General features: G+C 41.4%; 1 protein-coding gene across 1 annotated transcript; it reads right to left on the minus strand.

The window, feature by feature from the left end:
• Nucleotides 1–9,429: 9,429 nt before the first annotated feature.
• Nucleotides 9,430–16,630, minus strand: PHLDA1 (pleckstrin homology like domain family A member 1). The gene is given in 6 exon segments (XM_079142092.1): nucleotides 9,430–13,690; nucleotides 14,085–14,950; nucleotides 14,953–14,979; nucleotides 14,981–15,014; nucleotides 15,016–15,158; nucleotides 15,160–16,630. Coding segments are annotated over 5 exon segments (1,155 nt in total). The 5' UTR covers nucleotides 15,271–16,630; the 3' UTR covers nucleotides 9,430–13,690; nucleotides 14,085–14,110.
• Nucleotides 16,631–17,562: the final 932 nt, after the last annotated feature.

The following is a 17,562-nucleotide window of genomic DNA, read 5'->3' on the forward strand; positions in this document are numbered from 1 at the left end:
AGAGAGCTGGCTGCCATAACATCACCTGCACCACTGACAGAGATTCTGGCTCTAGGGCTCCAGCTTCCCATACCCTGAGATCGTTCTCGTATCCCTCCCATGACTTGTCCAGGAAGGCATGGAGAACAGCTACATATATGTGTTTTAAATTTTCATTTCGTTCTATTTAAATGATTCAGATGGGGCTGAAGTGGCTCAGTGGTAGAGTGCTTACCTAGCACGTGCAAGGCACTGGGTTCAATCCTCAGCACCACATAAAATAAATAAATAAATAGAATAAAGGTATTGTATCCATCTATGACTAAAAACATTTTTAAAAGAGTGCTTTAAAAATAAATAAATTAATTAATTAATTAAATGATTCAAAATGATTCAGATGCTAAAATTGAAAAAAGACCAAGACAGTACCATGTCTGAAAGAAAAGTGTAGACCTTATATGACTTGTGAGAAGACCCTAAAGAGTCTAAGTGAATGTCTGTAATCCAGTCTCAACTCCATGAAAGGCCTGACTTGTATTTTAGTGTCAGCACAGGTTGCACAGTGGGCAGCACAAAGAAAGCAGTTAGATGCCTGGGTGACAAACCAGTCCCACTGTTACTGAGAAGTTCCTTCAACTCCCTAATCTTCAACTTCTCATCTGCCAAGTAGAAGGTAATAAGAACTATGGTAGAGACCGCTAGTTTCCTTTTCATCAATCATGCTCATCTTCTTTGCTAAACACAGCATTAATTTTATTTGGGATGGAAATGCAGACAGCTTCAAAAAATACATTTTTGACCCTCCCTTGCAACTCTGGATAGCAAATGAGGTCTACGTAGAAGTCCCCATATGGGAATTTCAAAAATTTATCTTAACAGAATTATTTATCTGACAGATGTTTCCTTTTGCTCTTTCCTCAAGTCTTCTTTTTTCCTTGTCTAAAACTCAAATATGATGACTGGAATTCCGGCAGCCATCTTGGATCATGAGGCTGAAAGTTCTAACAGACAGAAAGGTAGGAGAGTGGATTCAAGATGGCCCAAAGTCATCTTAGTAGCATGGACCACCCACTGGACCTCTGGACTGCACAAAAAAGAAAACGTAGATTTTATATTAATATTAATATTCTTATTTGAATTTACCTACAATAACAGTCAAACCTAATGCTGATTGAAAGACCTACATCAAAGATCTGTATAATAAGAAGATAATACATATAAAACATATGGTATACTAATTGGCATGTATTAAGTACCCAATAAATGTTAGTTACTACTACTGCTATTGCTATTACTAATACTCTGCTGATAATACCACAGTTATTATGTCCCTCCTCCTCCTAATTCAGAGGTAAGTTCTTTAAGACAAACCTATATTTTATTCTTATGTATATCCCCTGTAGGCCTGCCACCGTGTATTGCACAGTTCTAAAGGAAAAGCATCATCTGCAGTTAATTTTTTTTAATTTAAATCTGCTGAGTGTGGTCAAGCTTATCAATCCTTGATAATAAAGCCTAAAGAAGAGATTTCAATTTTTACATCAGGCTCTGTATTTCCTAATTTCTTGTTTTATAATTTGTATTGTTTTATTTATATGTGAATTAGCAAATATTTTTGTATTTTTAATGAACCATTATGCCCTTTTGCAGAAAAATTAATGTGCAAAACAACATGAAAAAGTCTGACTAGCCTGCTGTGGTGGCACACAACTATAATCCCAGCATCTCAGGAGGCTAAGGCAGGAGGATTGCAAATTCGAGGACAGCCTCAGCAATTTAGCAAGACCCCAAGCAACTTAGTGAGACACTGTCTCGAAATAATTCGTTTTTTTAAAAAAGGGCCAGGGATGTGGCTCAGTGATAAAGCATCCCTGAGTTCAATCTCTAGTACCAAAAAGAAGAAAAAAGTCTGACCACCTGGACCCAAAAACCATCTGCCACACCCCATCCCACATCTCCAGCAGCCTTGTTATTTTCGTAGCAGTCCTTCATTGAACACTAACTTTAAGTTCAGCACTAGACTAAGCATTTTATGTGTTTTGTCTGAATTAATTCCCAAGATCAGTCCCATGGGGGAGGTAAAATCACCTCCATCTCTTACAATGGGTGGGGTTGGAGTCTATGAGGAAATAGTTTGATCAATGTTGGCATTTCAGACTCAAGCCAGACTACAGGAAACATTTCATAAGGGATTGGAGCCTATAGAAAGACTCAAAAAGGTTTCACTGAATTTTGCATTTATTTCCTTTTTCAGAGCCTCATTTAGGGGAGAAACAAAGTCTTCAAAAGAGAGAAGAAAGTTTAATACTTTTTAAACCATTTTTTGATAGATAATTAATGTCCAAAACTTTGTACACGTTTAATGTACATAATTTGATGATTTGAGAAGAAGAGCTTAATTCTTCTCTTACCTTTTCCTCTAAATCAATTCCCAATTCTAAAATAATAATGATAATGATAGTAATAATGCTCTTAGTCACTTATTAGAAACAAACCAAAGCCTAAAGGTCCATGAAAGTGTACATCCTGAGAAAAGAATTTCTCAGCAAAAGGAAATTTCATTGGTACCTGGGGAAAACATGAACCAAAGGCATCTTTGGAAAAGTTCCTTGCCTTTTTCTCCATTTTCTTGCAAGATTGCCTCACTTCCCCGGCCAGCAGGAATCCCTGGCCTTACCTGTGTATCTGGAGAACAGAATCCTCTCTCCAACTTCACAACTCACACCCTGTCATTCCACACCTGATTAGTTCTACTGATTATTGCTCGATTATTATTATTATTATTATTATTATTTTGGTACTGGGGATTGCACCCAAGAGTGCTCTACCACTGAGCTACATCCTGGTCCTTTTTTTAATTTTGAGATGGGGTCTCACTAAATTTCTGAGACTGGCCTCGCTCTTGTGATCCTCCTGCCTCAGCCTCCTGAATGGCGGGGAGTACATGTGTGCCACCACGCCTGGTTTATTTCTACGTTTTAAAGTGACAAACGTGCTTTGCCTGTCATCCCAATCCTATATGTTCATCTCTGCACAATGTTTGAAGTAAGAATCGATTTACGTGTCAAGTTAAACGTGTTCAAATAAGAGGGGGCACCCTGATCGTCACGCTGACATGGGCATAAATTGGCTTAACACATAGAGAAGCAGGAAACCCACAAAAGCTATCTGGCAGTCCTGTTTTACAGTCATTTGGTTCTAGTGGATGTTGTTTTTGAAGCCATGCTGTAATCAAAGTGTTTTCTCAGGCTCTTGGAGTGCCCGGGTCAAGAATGCTGACAATCTGCTGTCAGAGAAGGAGGCTGTCAGCATGACCCCATCAAGCCCTCCCAGTCATCGCTCACATAGAACCAGCAGGCAACTGCTGCCTTGTGACATGTGCCCTGACTCCAGGAGGGAGCCAAGGGCCATGAATGAAACTTCGGAAAAGGTCATTTTATGAAAGAGGCAATATTGGCATCACCCGGGGCAGAGATAATTTTGAATTAAAAAGCGGATTACTGCATTTCCAAGTACGTGTACTTACTGGGATCCATCTCATGTTTTCCCTCTATGAGTTCTGAAATCCTCTGCAAGTTGAATTCTAAATCAAGGGGCACTGGTGTGGGGTTAATGTTTTAGGTTAAAAAAAAAAAAAAAAAAAACTTACTGAGTAATTCAGGCCTACGTGAGTGGTATTCTCCTCATCCCTAGAGGTCACAACCAGTCTTCCCACCCGCCTATTAGGATCTCACAGTGCCCACTGATCTGTTCCTCTCAATCAACCTTTTTCAGGCAATCTTTCCGCTAACACCTACGCAAAGAGGCTGGGAAAGTCAGTCAGCCACCCCTTCAAGTAACTGTAAAAACATTCAAATCACTTCAACATTTTTCAACCCCACAGATAATTTCAAGACCTCCGGGATGCCTAACAAGACACACTGGAAACATTCCATGAATATTTTAACAGTCAAAAGATAAAATAAATTCCAAACAGCTTTTTAACCCAGTTACTAAATAAATGATTTTCAGTGGATTTTAAAAAATCCACTATTATTTTTAAAAAAATAATAATATACTTTAACAATCATATCTTGAAATACGTCCATCTCAAAATATATTTCTGGATTCCTTTGTGAATCTGCTCCTTGCTTAACGTTTTTGTTAACCACATGGGCTATACTTAAAAGAACTAAATCATGTTTCTCTTTTGAAAACTATGGAAATAAACAAATTGTTTTTACTATCTATAAAAGCTTTAAGAAGATTTTGTATAATTAAAATAAAAATATATATCCTTTGGGAAAAAGATATGATGGATATTTTTACCTAGATGCTGAAAAGTTTACATATGATGTCTGAAAGTTTCAAGTTATGATTTGCAAGAATAACCACCTTGAATTTACATAAATGGTCTTCCATTTATGGAGTAGTTCAGTGGAAAGAGCATTAATTAAGAATCAAGGGAGCTGGGCTCTGGTTCCAGTTCTGTGACTTTGCTTATGGGTAGGTAAGTGACGACTCCTGTCTTCATCTTTTTCCTCTATAAAATGGGGAGGGATGGATGATGCTTTGTTTAAATTCCCAAACTCCATTTTCAGTTCTGATTTCAGACTCACCTTATACAAGTAGAGGAAAGCTGTCATTGCCCAACATTTTACAGAAAGCAAATGCAAACCAGGGGTCACCAACTATTGAGACAGTCACAAAAACTCAGGTCTTCCAGTGGCAATCTGGTACTTTGCTACAGACATCACGAATTCATTTAAACCTCTAGCAGTAATTACAGTTATTCCATATTGAGCCAGTGAGCTGTGGCAAATATCGAGTTCATTCCATATGCTAATGTGCCTCCCACAAGTCTCCTTTACTATCAGAAACAGAGAGTAAGATGCTGCATTATTTTCTCACCAGACACTTCACAACAGAAAATTACAAAGGGACCTGATACTACCACAGGCCACTGTTTTGTCATAGGAGTTCAGGCTGGGTAGGTCTGAACGTCAAACCAGGAAAGCTATGAGGAAGCCTGTTCTACTCCGTGCTATTTCAAACCCTCAGACGTCAGGGTCCACCCAAAAACTGACCAACCCACCTTCATGGGCCATGAGGAATTACTATCAAGAAAAGTGGATAGAGGTATTTTGGACTAGACAGAGGGGAGTGGAGGGAGGGGAGGGGGTCTGGGGGTAGGAATGATAGTAGAATGACTCAGACATTTTATTACCCTATGTGCATATATGATTACATGACCTGTGTAACTCTACATCACGTACAACCAAACGAATGAGAAGTTATACTCCATTTATGTATGATGTGTCAAAATGCATTCCACTGTAATTAGAACAAATTTTAAAAAGAAATAAAAAAGAAAACTGGAAAAAAATAATATGCATATGACAAAAAGTGTGTATTGGATGTTACTTGGAAGGATCATTAAAGGCAAGTATTTACCAACCACAGTCAAGTTTTGTAGAAGCAAACATTTCTTTAGTGCTAAAAACCAATTTAAAAAAAAATACCCAAAACTGTTATAAGTTTGGTTCCTTCGGCTGTGATGAGTCACAAAGCTGGTCTGCTCTTATGAGGTGATGCGTCAGCCCTGCCAGGGTAAGCCACACTACTAGTTAGAACGCTATGGCAAAGTTCAAAAGACTTGCAAAATAACTGAACCATCAACCTCAGTGGGAAATGAACTGTATGAACCATCAAATTCAGGAGAAAACCAGAAGTGGACAATGACATAATTAAGACTTTGAAACACAAGAGTCATTTCCTGTTTCTTTCTGTACCTAGCTAAATCCTCATTTCTCAGTTGCTTTGGAAGCACAGGGTGTCTGGCCTTAAGGCAAGGCAATGTGTGTTTGCTCACTCTGTTAGAAAGGACTTTGGCAAGGCCTGAGAATATGCTGCATAACCACACTGATGATTTTTTCAAGCTTCCACTTCCGGAGTCTGTTTAAACATTAAATGCTTCAGGTGAATGCGTTGGCTGGGAGCAAGCCATTCTCACTCCTGTCTACTCCATCTCAGAAGCAGTTAAGTATACCTATAAGGGGCTAACAAGGTAGACTTTTCTGTCCTCAGGTCCTAACAATCCCTTCAAGATAAAATCAGGTTGTGCTTAATCTTCCAACCGATGACATCTACCTATAACAGTCCATCCCAAATATCTACATAGCAAAGTCCTCTGGTCCTCACCAGCACCATGTTTGATAACCAGGCTCACTGTAGGTAAGGCTAGCATTCCAGGACTCTCACTTCATGACACTTATTGACTATGGCCTTTCTGTATGGTTGGCAAGATTCCAGCTGTAAGGATGATTTGCAAGTAAGGATGATTTGCAGAATAGATTGGTACAACCAATAGTTCATTATTCAGGTTTGCCTGGACAGTAATTCTGGACAGTTGCAATGTTCTGTTCATATGATTTCTTCCACTTTAACATAAATATGTATTTGGCTCAGATTCTACAAAAAAAAAAGAATTATTTTATGTTTTTTATTAGTTGCAACAACACCCTATTTCTTAAAATCAAATTATTTGGATTAGAATACCCATATGTATATGAGTACATGATATCTAATTCCTCTTAAAATGGTATTCAGATAATAAGAGTGTTTTTGTTTATGGATTGCTTTAATGTCAGTGAAGTGGTCAAAGATGGCTCTGGGACTTGAACTCATGTAGATTTCACTGCTACTTCATAGTATATTCAGAATTACTTCTCATGAAGAGTTATCATTCCCACTTACGCATGAGCAAATGTAGAAGCCTCAAAGAGACTGATGGCCTAATGTCACAAGACCAAGCATAGGCAGAACTAGAATCCAAGTTCTTGCTTGGATGCATGATGGACATGTTTATTGCAGCAGTACTGAAAACAGAAACTCACTAGATGGCAATAGGCAAATGAATGAAATATTACATCAACTCAATAGGATGCTGTCATTAAAATGATGGCTTTAAAATATAGCAATGAGGATGGTAGCTACCATTTATTGAATGCTTACTTTGTGACAGGCATAGCAATACTACTTCATGTGAACTGTCTAAATTTGACTTCACAGTCCCATGACACAGGTACTATAATTGCCTGTTTTTTTGTTTTATTTTGTTTTGTTTTGTTTTGGTAGCGGGGATTGAACTCCGGGGCACTCCACCACTGAGCCACATCCCCAGCCCTATTTTGCATTTTATTTAGAGACAAAGTCTTGCTGAGTTGCTTAGTGCCTAACTTTTGCTGAGGCTGGTTTTGAACTCACCATCCTCCTATCTTAGCTTCCCGAGCTGCTGGGATAACAGGTGTACACCACTGGGCCTGGCTCATTATCTATATTGTTACATAAGAAAACTGAGGGTAAAATTAAGTAAATCATTTACCCAAGGGAACTCAGTCAGTTAGAACAAGACTAGCTGACTCTAAAGCAGGATTTCTCAATCTTGACGTGATTAACATTTGGGGCAGGATACTTCTTTATTGTGGGGGGTTCTCCTAGACACTGGAGGATACTTAGCAGCATCCTTGGTGCCTACCTACCAGTTGTGAAAAACAATAATATCACCAAACATTGTCAGATGTCTCTGGGGGACAGCATTGTTACAGGTTGAGAACTCAGTGGCTCAGTGGCTAAAGCCTAGGATTAACCATTATGCTGTATACTCCATTTAACACCAACAGTCTTCAAACAGAAATATGGTGATGGAAGAGGCAGATATGGTCATAAACAGGATTCCCTGAGAAACAGGATGTGACACTGAGATTCAACTGCAAGAAGTTGGCAGCAGGGGTGTAGTACTCTTGAGAACTTCCCCTGTGAGGAAGCAAGAGAAGCAGCCGTGGGGAGAGGGAGAGTTGAACCCCCATGCCAACTTGTTGTTGAGACAGATTCCAACTAATTCCACAGAGAGCCTGGAGCTGGGATGGCTGACTTCAGACAACAGGGCCTGTCCTTTATTCACTCCCAGCAGCCCACGACGTGGATGTGAGCTACCCCCAAGGACCTGGGTGTGATCTAGAGCAACAGGCAGCTCCCAGAGGGCAATTTAGGGGAAAGCTCTCTGAGAACATGACAGCTTCCTACACTCTCACATCTGCCCTCTCCGAATGGCAATCCACGTAGAACACCACAGCTGCCCATGAGTATTTTGAGTGCATAATTGTAAGTGACTTAAAATATATGAGGGAACCAAGACTGAAAAGTAACAAGTAAACTAAAATAGTCATCGAAATGGGAGTGATACAAATAATTCATTTTCCTCCTTTACCAAAGTTGAATACAAGGAGGGCGTCATCATAACCATTGTCTCCATTTAAAAACACGTACCGAGCGGGCTGGGGAGATAGCTCAGCTGGTAGAGTGCTTGCCTCACAAGCACAAGGTCCTGAGTTCGAACCCCAGTACCACAAAAAAAAAGTACTGAGATCTCAGAAAACACAACTCATAGCTTCAAAATGTCATACGGATTTGTATGACTATGATTCCAAACCTGTTTATCTGTCCTAAGCTGCAGGGCTCTTCCCTCGAGAGCAATGCCAGGTATTGTTCTAAGCACTTTAATGTGTACTAAGTTAGCAAATCTCCTCAATAACTTTGAGGTAAGAAAATTAATTAACTCCATTTTGCAGAGAAGGAAGTTGAATTCCCAAGAGTTTAAGAAAATCAAGATCTACCCAGCGATAAGTGGTAGAATTGGGACTATGATCTCAAATTCTGACTCTTACCAACCCTGCTTGCCCACCTCCTATCCTACATGCTTTTATTTCACACTTACACATGAGCAAATGAAGAAGTCTCAAAGAGACTGAAAGTCAAGTAATGTCACAAGTCCTGAAGAAGAGGTCCCCGAATTCCCTTCAACAGCAGTATTTTAACTTCTGATTTTAGTTCTTAAAAAAAAAAAAAAAAAAAAAGAAAGTAGAATAATAAAGCTGTCAATCTAAGATTATGTTAAAGGATAAAACAATTGCTTTCAAAATTCCTAGTCTTTTGAGATATAAAGGCATTTAAATGCCAATGGAGATTGTGAGAATAAAGTGATGCTGTTTTTCTTTTTTTGTTAGAGAATGAAGTCCCTCTTCTACTTTCAACATAAAACAGGAAGGTTTATAGATGCTAGTTTGAAGGATGATTCTCTTATTGTCAAAGATTTAACATCCCCAAGACATAAAGTTCAAGAGAAAATTGCCTTCAAGTTGATTCACTAGGAACCTTGTCTCATCCTCTGGGAAGTATGGGAAATTCAACTCCAATTCATTAGCAATCAAAAATTAATTTCACCAAAAGATGGGTGAACTTCTATATTCAAAAATTCCCAATAAATTTAAAAAATAATTTCTAACTTCAAAAGGTCTTTTTCTTCCCAGAACAACTATGACCTTTATGGCAGCTGAGCACTCTAGAACCTTTGTCTCATAGGAACAAGTTTAGTACCCAGGGAACCAGGCCTTTAAACGGTCCACAGGCCAGTCAACTGAATAGATACTTTATTTGAAATGGAATGCATTTCCAAAATATGAAAAATAAATCACATCTCTCCAAATCACTTGAGACATATTTACACAAATTCCAAACACACTATTAAGTTTGCAGTGTGATAGTTTGTAAAGCATTTGGTACACGGTGGTGCTTGCTTTCCAGAAGCTGTTGTTCACATGTTCTGAAACTTGGGAGTCGAAAGCTGACAGCTGACAGTGGGATGTAACAAAGAATTTTATCTTTCTTGAAAAACATGCTTCTCTGCTGTTCAGTCAATCACCAGCAGGCCAGCTTCAGAGCACTGGGGAATTTTATGCAAATGCTTCTATGACCAGGAGTCCTTCTGTTTCCTTCATGGTGCAAGAATGTACCACCCTCCTTTTTTGTTTTTTGGTCTTTGCGGAGCTTGGGATGGAACCCACTGCCTTGTTAGACAAGTGCTTTACTACTGAGCAACAGCCCCAGCCCCAAGAATGCCCTAAGAAAACTGTTAGATCCTACTCCATTTGGCAAACATCCTAACAACAAAGTCGCAGATCACTTTGTCATCCACTCTTATCTAACTGGGTTGGCTATTGAACATTGCAGATCCAAACCATCACCCTCCAAAACTGTGTCAAAAATTTAGAAAACAGTTCCTAAAACCCATCCAACACATTTCCACAATTAAAACATCTTGGTTTGCTTTAGGTTAATAAGTGTATTTCTCTAGAAGGAATTACTAATGGATGCAATATCATGATGCATAATTTTGAAATTTTAAATTTATTCTGCTGAGGGTATTTATTGATAAAGCAAAAACAAATTAGTTTCACACACCACACACACACTCACACACACACACACACACACACACAAAGCAACTGCTCACAGGACTATCCTCATCCCACAAATTTCAATGTTCTGTGGAATCGCTGTGCATTCACTCAAGTCTTAGACACTTCTAAGCCCGCTACTATTGTATGGTTAACACCTGCAGCTAAATGAAATCATATCACTCTCTGGGGAAGGGGGCAGAAAACAAATGATGTATTTGAACTGGCAGCAAAGTTGTTTAGTGTTAGGGCATTTTAAGAGAAATACTGAGCCTTTAGTATATGAGAGCAAAAAAGAAAACAGATTTTTCAACTTAAGCTAGACTTAAGAGTGTTTATGTGTGAGGAAAACTCCTTTAAGGGATGTGTAGAGTTTTGTTTTTCATTTTTTCTTTTTCTTTTTTCTTTTTCTTGCCATCATTGGAAGTGAAATGATACAAGTTGGCTTGACTCGTACATGATTAGAGAATCTCAGCTTGCTCAATGAGGAAAATGTTCATTTTGAAAGGGCTCTTTTATAGATGTTTATTCACTGACCTCAACACTCCCTGTAGGGCACAGACAGACCTAAGTGGATTTCTGCTAAGAAAGAATGAAGGCGCTTCATGATGCCTACGCCTGTCCCAGAATTAGCTGTTCCCAGGGAACATGAGAGCAAGTGAAGGAGGCACTCAGCTAGGCAGGAGAGACCACCTCCTGGGTGCTGAGGGCTTACACATTTTTTCCTTTTTTCAGTCATTTGTCCCTACAAATAGTCACGGAGCTGCATAAAATGTTGGGTGCCAATAAGAGTTCAAGGACAAGGGACACTCCTTTTTAAAGTTTTTACATTTGATGTTTGTTTTGTTGGGGGGGGAGGTTCTATTGGACCTGCCCTTTCGTTTTTTTTTCTTGGGTTCGTTGAAAGTATTTTTTAAATCTTCCCCATGAAACTGGCTTGTCAGGCTTTACGGCACCATAGGTGGTTTGAATAATTTTCTTCCAGGTAGACCAGAGTCACTAAGATATCATATGATGGACATTTGCGTTTTGTTTAGGTTTGTTGAACATGCATTTTTTCCCCCCTCTGGAAAAATTATTAAACCATAATAGTTTCAGAGTGTTAAAACAATAAATACCATCCTACTTTTCCTAGTTTCTGAAATTCTACAGTTAAATTCAAAGGCAGGGGGGAGGGTTCCAACTAGACTGCCATAGTGAAGGTCAAGTCAACATAAATGTCAAGGCAGACCAAGGAACAAGGGCTATGGAAGAACAAGAAACCATGATTCTGGTAGTCTCAATAAGAGCCATGGCTATTATTGCAGGGGGAAAATTGGAGCAGCCAAGAGGAAACGGGCATATTTTTTTCAACAATGGGATTATCTAGTGCAATACATAAGCTAACACCATGCAAATACCTTTTTAAAAAACTACATCAATCTTAATTTTCAAAATATTTGGTATGGAATTTTTTTTATAACAAGAATTGAGAAGAAAAATCCTCCATTTGAAAAAAGCTGTGGATTAATTGGGGCTACTATGATCTATATGTGTTAAAATTACAGTATTATGAGGCATTTCCTAAAAGTCAAGTCAAACTGAATTTAAGACATCTTTTGACTTGTCTCTCTGAGCTGTCCCAGATACCTATTATGTCTTTAAACCTTGACGGCACATTTTCATACCTTCAACCCAAACAGCCCCTAGAAGTTGGAGTTCTCTTAAGTTTTGTTTTGTTTTGTGCCATTTGCATAAGTTTTAATTTCCTCCTGTAACTTTCTGGATAAGAATTATTATCTCCAAGTTTCATCATTTAAATTTCATTAAAACTCCTTTCTAAAAAGAAGACATCTCCAGCATACAATTCTATTTTCATTTCTTGACTGTATAACTTAGCAGTGGTCTAAAATGACCATTCCAATTTAGATGCTGGAAAAATACTGACCAAGACACTGTGAACAAGACACTGGAAAACAAGCCATGCAGATAGGAAGTGATTTTTAGCCCCAAGAGGATTTGGTATCATCTATGGCTCTTTCTAAGTAGCATCTGCCCTGGTGGATTCTGACCATCCTTTTGATTTAACACAGAAGGAGGTTTGTTCTACCTTTAAAAGCACATCCTCTCTCCCTCCCCCACTTAGGCTCCTGAACAAATGGTGGCTAAAACAAGACTGGGGTTGTTTTCTTACTGAAATCCATTGTTTATCCAGTCCTTCCTTTTTCAATTCTGAGTTTAGCTAACCTAAGAAAACATATAACCCTCTAATTTCTCACGGAACAATAAAAATGGTTGGTTTTTCTAATCAACATTATTTTTTGTATGAAAATAAAAAAATATGACTTTTAGTCCTTTGATATATTTACAAACTATATTTTAAACTATGAGATTCTTCAGTGTGCTTCTAGAACAACCTGAAAGGATCAGAAAATGAGGTTTAATTCAGTGTGAAAAGCTCTTGGTGAAGCGTACTCCAGTCTGAACAGGGGCACAACTACTTTCAAACAAGTTGAATGATTCTTTCCCCCACCACACTACATTTTCTAACTGAGGCATCTAATGCATTCATATTCATAAAGCACAATTAAAAGACTATTTTTTTTGTTCTGCTTTTTCAGTGCTGGAGATTGCACTCAGAGCCTGGCACTCTACCACTGAGCTATACCCTCCAACCCTCAAAAGAGCTCTTATTAAACCTTCACACACAGATTATATAAGCTCCTACAGCAGACCCAGCCCTACTACATATTTAAGACATGACCATCGTACCATCAATTGGGTTATGTTCTAAATATTTTGAAATCAGATGTCATTACTACTGATTTCCAAAAGCATTATTTTGAGCATTAGATTTTCATAAATACACAATTCTGAGCTTTTAGTTTTAAAAAAAGAAAACTATATAAACTATATGTCTAAGGAAGAAACTTCAAAAAAAAAAAGTAATATCAAAGTTTAATTTCAACCACTTGGCATAACAATGAAAGTGGCAGGCCTCCTGAAAATGCCCTGGGAATATTGAACGTATTCTTAATGTTTTCCTCTCCACCACCCTTTTCCTTTTATCTTTTGCAAGATTAGAACTTACTAGGGAATAGGTTTGGGGGAAAATGGCCTACATTCAGAAATGTCTTAGAGCAAGTATTTAAAAAAAAAAAAAACTAATAAATAACCATAAACCAAAATACATTAAAATAAAATTACAGTACATCATAGCTTCTAGAAGGTCCACTAAATTAGAAGATCCTTTCAAAGGTTCATAAATAAAGTCTTCTTGACTCAAGATCGATCCCTGCATCGTGATGAAGAATATGCAGAAAACTAAGAGGAATCGCAAGTTATCAGGTGATGTCCACACTACTTGGTCTGGTGCGGGGCGGGGAGACTTGTTTTGTTTTTGATCCAAGTGAAGACAACAGAAATGTGCTCGTCCCACTTCCTCAAGTCCTCAAACCCTGGAAAGAAATGACACCGAATGAAGTAGGTTGCTCAGAGTCCTTCAAGACCCAGGCCTCTTCGGGTAAGTCTGGAGGACAAAGCATACTCAGAAAGATAACCAGGTCGCTCCCCGAGTGCCCGACACACAGTTAAGTTGACGCTGGAGTGCACACAATCCAACAAGGAGAGTCAGGGTGGGTGGGGAGGCGCTTTGCATGCTCCCTGCCTGCCCTGAATAGCCCTATTCTCCCCTCTCTGCCCGGCCTCTCTTGGCTCCAGCTTGCTTATCTTCTTTTCATCTCCCCAAATACTTGGAATGATTTCTCATTTTCCCACCCAACAGCCAAACGGGTAAACAAGTTCCTCTCAATGCCCCCCCGAGTTCCCACTGCTCTGTTGCGAAGACCTTACCTTGTCTGGCCCGAGTACTGCCCCCTTCAGGCAGAGTTGGAGGTGCTGCGGAGAAGTCGGTGGCCGTGCGGCTGCGAGAGCTGTTGAGGGTGCGTTTGTTGGTGCGGGTGTTGTAGTTGGTGCGGATGAGGGTGCGCGTGTGGATGTTGATGAGGGTGCGAGTACGGATGGAGCTGCTGAGGCTTTGGTTGGGGCTGGGACTGGAGTTGGGGTTGGGGTTGGGGCTGGGGCTGAGGTTGGGGTTGGGGTTGGGGCTGGGGCTGAATCTGAGGCTGCGGGGCTTGCTGCTGGACCAGGTGCTGCTGCTTCTGCCGCGTGGACTTGACAGCCAGGATGGCCTGACGATTCTTGTACTGCACCATCTGCAGAGTGATCTCGGCGTTCCAACCCTGGTCTTGCGGGCACCGAAAGTCAATCTCCTTGCCCTCCGCCATCACCACAGTGAAATACATATACTTGCCCTTGCGCTCCACGCAGTCTACGGTCTTCATGTTGGAAAAGTGCAATTCCTTGAGCTTGACCGGGGGCTCAAGGCCGGCGACAGCGGGGCCACTGGGTTGCGACGGCTCGGCCGTCCCCTGCCCGGGCTGTTGCTGCTGCTGCTGTTGGTGTTGCAGCTGCTTGGGCGGGATGAGGAGCAGCCCCTCCTCAGTGAGGATGCAGCACTTTTTCTTCCAGAGCTGCAGCAACCCGTCGCTGCGCTTCTCCAGCACGCCCTCCTTCAGTGCCTTGCAGCCGCTGCTCTCCAACATCCTCCCAGCATAAGGGGGGCCGCCGCTCGGCTCGGCCTCTCCGCTTCCAGCCGCCCGTGCTGGGGGCAGCAGCAGCAGCCGCGCGCCGTCCTCGCCCCAACGGCTCCCACGGGCCAGCCTGCCCGGAGCGCGCAGAGGAGGCCTAACACGCAGGAGGCAGAGCGGCGGCGGCGGCGGGTTCTGGGTCCTGGCAAAAGGGCAGCCGCGTCCTGATACGCCACAAGGTCCTGGAGCTGCGAGCTGCCTGGCTTCTGCCGTCCTCTTGCGAGCGCTCACTGAAGGGCACTGGGACGGGGCCCCCTCGCGGCGCTTTTTGAATGGGCCCATCCTCCCCACCCCCGAGTGACACCCAGCGGAAAAGGCGGCTCCTGGCGCCCGCACCGCGGGGGAAAGCCCAGCTCCGAGAGGCGCTCGGCTGCCGGCGCACGCCTCATTAACTTGGGGCCTTCCCAAAGCCGGCCGCGAACACGCCCCCTGCGTCCCTTGCTCCGCCTCTCGCCACCCACTTGCTTCAGCGCTTCCTCGCCTGTAAGGCAGCAGGAGCCCGAGCCCCGGAAACTCCTCTACTCCGCCCAGGGCGCCCCAGCTGCCTAGCGACTGATGCCAACGCCCAAATTGTGCTGAAAGGCCATCCCCTCTGTCCCGCCCTTCCCTGCCCAAGGATCCCTCTGCTAACTGCCTCAGAAAGTGAGGATGTGGCTGCGAAGGCGGATAACTGCTACCAAGCAGTGCCTGGAATACAAAGACCTCTGTCCTGGGGAACCAGCCCTAGGCTTTAGAGCCGGACTCAGATCCCGCAGAACCGGTTTCTTGGTCAGGACGAGCAGAGAAACCAAGACTGATCCGACCCTATCAAGCAGCAGGAGCGTCTGCCCCAGACCTGTACAAAGGCCGAGAAGACATCGTACTTCTGTTCAGTTCATTAAATAGCTCCTGGAGTAGATGTGATAAAACGGCTACCGCCTGTTCATTTTAGAAAGGGTAGAAAAAGGTGGATGCACTGGAGAAGGCAGCATCTCACCTTCTCTGGACCCCAGACCACAGGCAGTAGCGTCTCCCCGACCCAGAACACAAGCTCTCTCGGTTCCTTCTTAACCGGATCATTCAGCCTGCAAGTTCTCAGAATAGTTACTCAACCACCTACAAACCGAAGAAAATGTCCCCGGTCTAAGATCCCACACTTTGAGACACAGCTTGGTCTTCCAAACACCAACCGGCCCTCCCTCGCGGGTCCCTTTGTTCAAACGCCTAATGGGTCAGATCTATCTGGAATGTGTGAACAGGGAAGGTAAAGTCCTACTGGACCCTACCCAGCTCCCTCAGCTTCCACTGCTTCTTGAGAAGTGCATCAACCGAGATCTTGCCTCCTGTTGGAGAAACTCATCAAGTAAACAGGGAGCCCCAAGTATGCACAGAACTTGAGGACAATAATTTCGCAAAGAGAAAAAGGGGCGGGGGGACCAGTCATACTTAGCCAGGGTGAGAGAAATGGCTGCTGCTGTGGCCAAGTAGAAGAGGCGGGGGTTAGTTCTTCTCATCACATGGCTATAACAAAGAATTCAAGAAGAGAGAGAAGCTTGCCGAGCTGAGCAAATCATGATCCTTTATGTGTTAAATTCGAGCAAATTCAGAGGCAATCAGAACAAAGAATCTTTTGAAAGAGGGAAAGTCCTGAATCTTAATCTTTAAAACCACTGTCATTGGGGCACAGTTCTGAATTCCATTAAATTGCATTTGGCCAGATCTCAGGGCTTTCACATAATTGATGGATTTAGTAGTCTTTTAAGGAAAAGGGCAATTATTGGAATTTTGTAAAGATTTGTAATGTTAAAAAGATGTACAATTCTATGTATCAATGACAACTAACATATCAGTTTGTTTCATTCCATCTTTGTGGAACAACTGAGCATTCCGGAGAATTTCTACATGACCAGCTGTTTATCCTTTTAACAGAATGACATTCTTTAGCTTATTTGGAAAAGACACTTCCTTTAAATCTACAGTCTCTGAGAGAAGGGGTCATTGACAGAGACATTTTATATGGAAAAACAAACGACTGGTTAAAAAAAATGAGATGTAATCTGAAACCCAAGCCGTTTTCTTAGGAGAAACTCGTGTTGCTGTTAACCTGCAGCTTACCAAAATATAACAAATGCATTCTATCCTCCTGTATTAATATTTGACTAATATTTGAAAATGTCTGAATAGTCAGCAGGACTTTCAAAAGCCCACTTATAGACTTTACAATTCAGAATTTTCCATTGGCTATTTCACAATTACCAATTTCATTATGTCAAAGAAATCTATAATGTGCTCTAACCACAATGCATTATTGGAAATCTTTGTATAAGAGTCTTAGAGATTGATGACAACTTTGCTTATTTTGTCACCATCAATTTTTTCCTTTTGTTTAGTATTGGGGATTGAGCCTAGGAGTGATTTACCACAGAACTACATTCCCAGCACTGCTGCTGCACCCTCACCCCTTTTGAGCAGGGTCTTGCTAAATTTGAGGTTGGCCTTGAACTTCTGATCTTCTTCCTTCAGCCTCCCCAGTAGCTGGGATTACAGGTCTGCACTGTACCACTGTGGCCAGCTCCAACTCACTTCTAAAATGGCCATTTTCGCCAATTTTTAAGACAATGATAATTTGCAGAACATGCATTACAGGAATTAGCTTTAATACGAACTGGCTGTATATGTAACAAAGGCCCACAAGTCACTTA

The sequence above is a fragment of the Sciurus vulgaris genome (assembly GCF_902686455.1).
Source record: "Sciurus vulgaris genome assembly, chromosome: 5".
Lineage (NCBI taxonomy): Eukaryota > Metazoa > Chordata > Mammalia > Rodentia > Sciuridae > Sciurus > Sciurus vulgaris.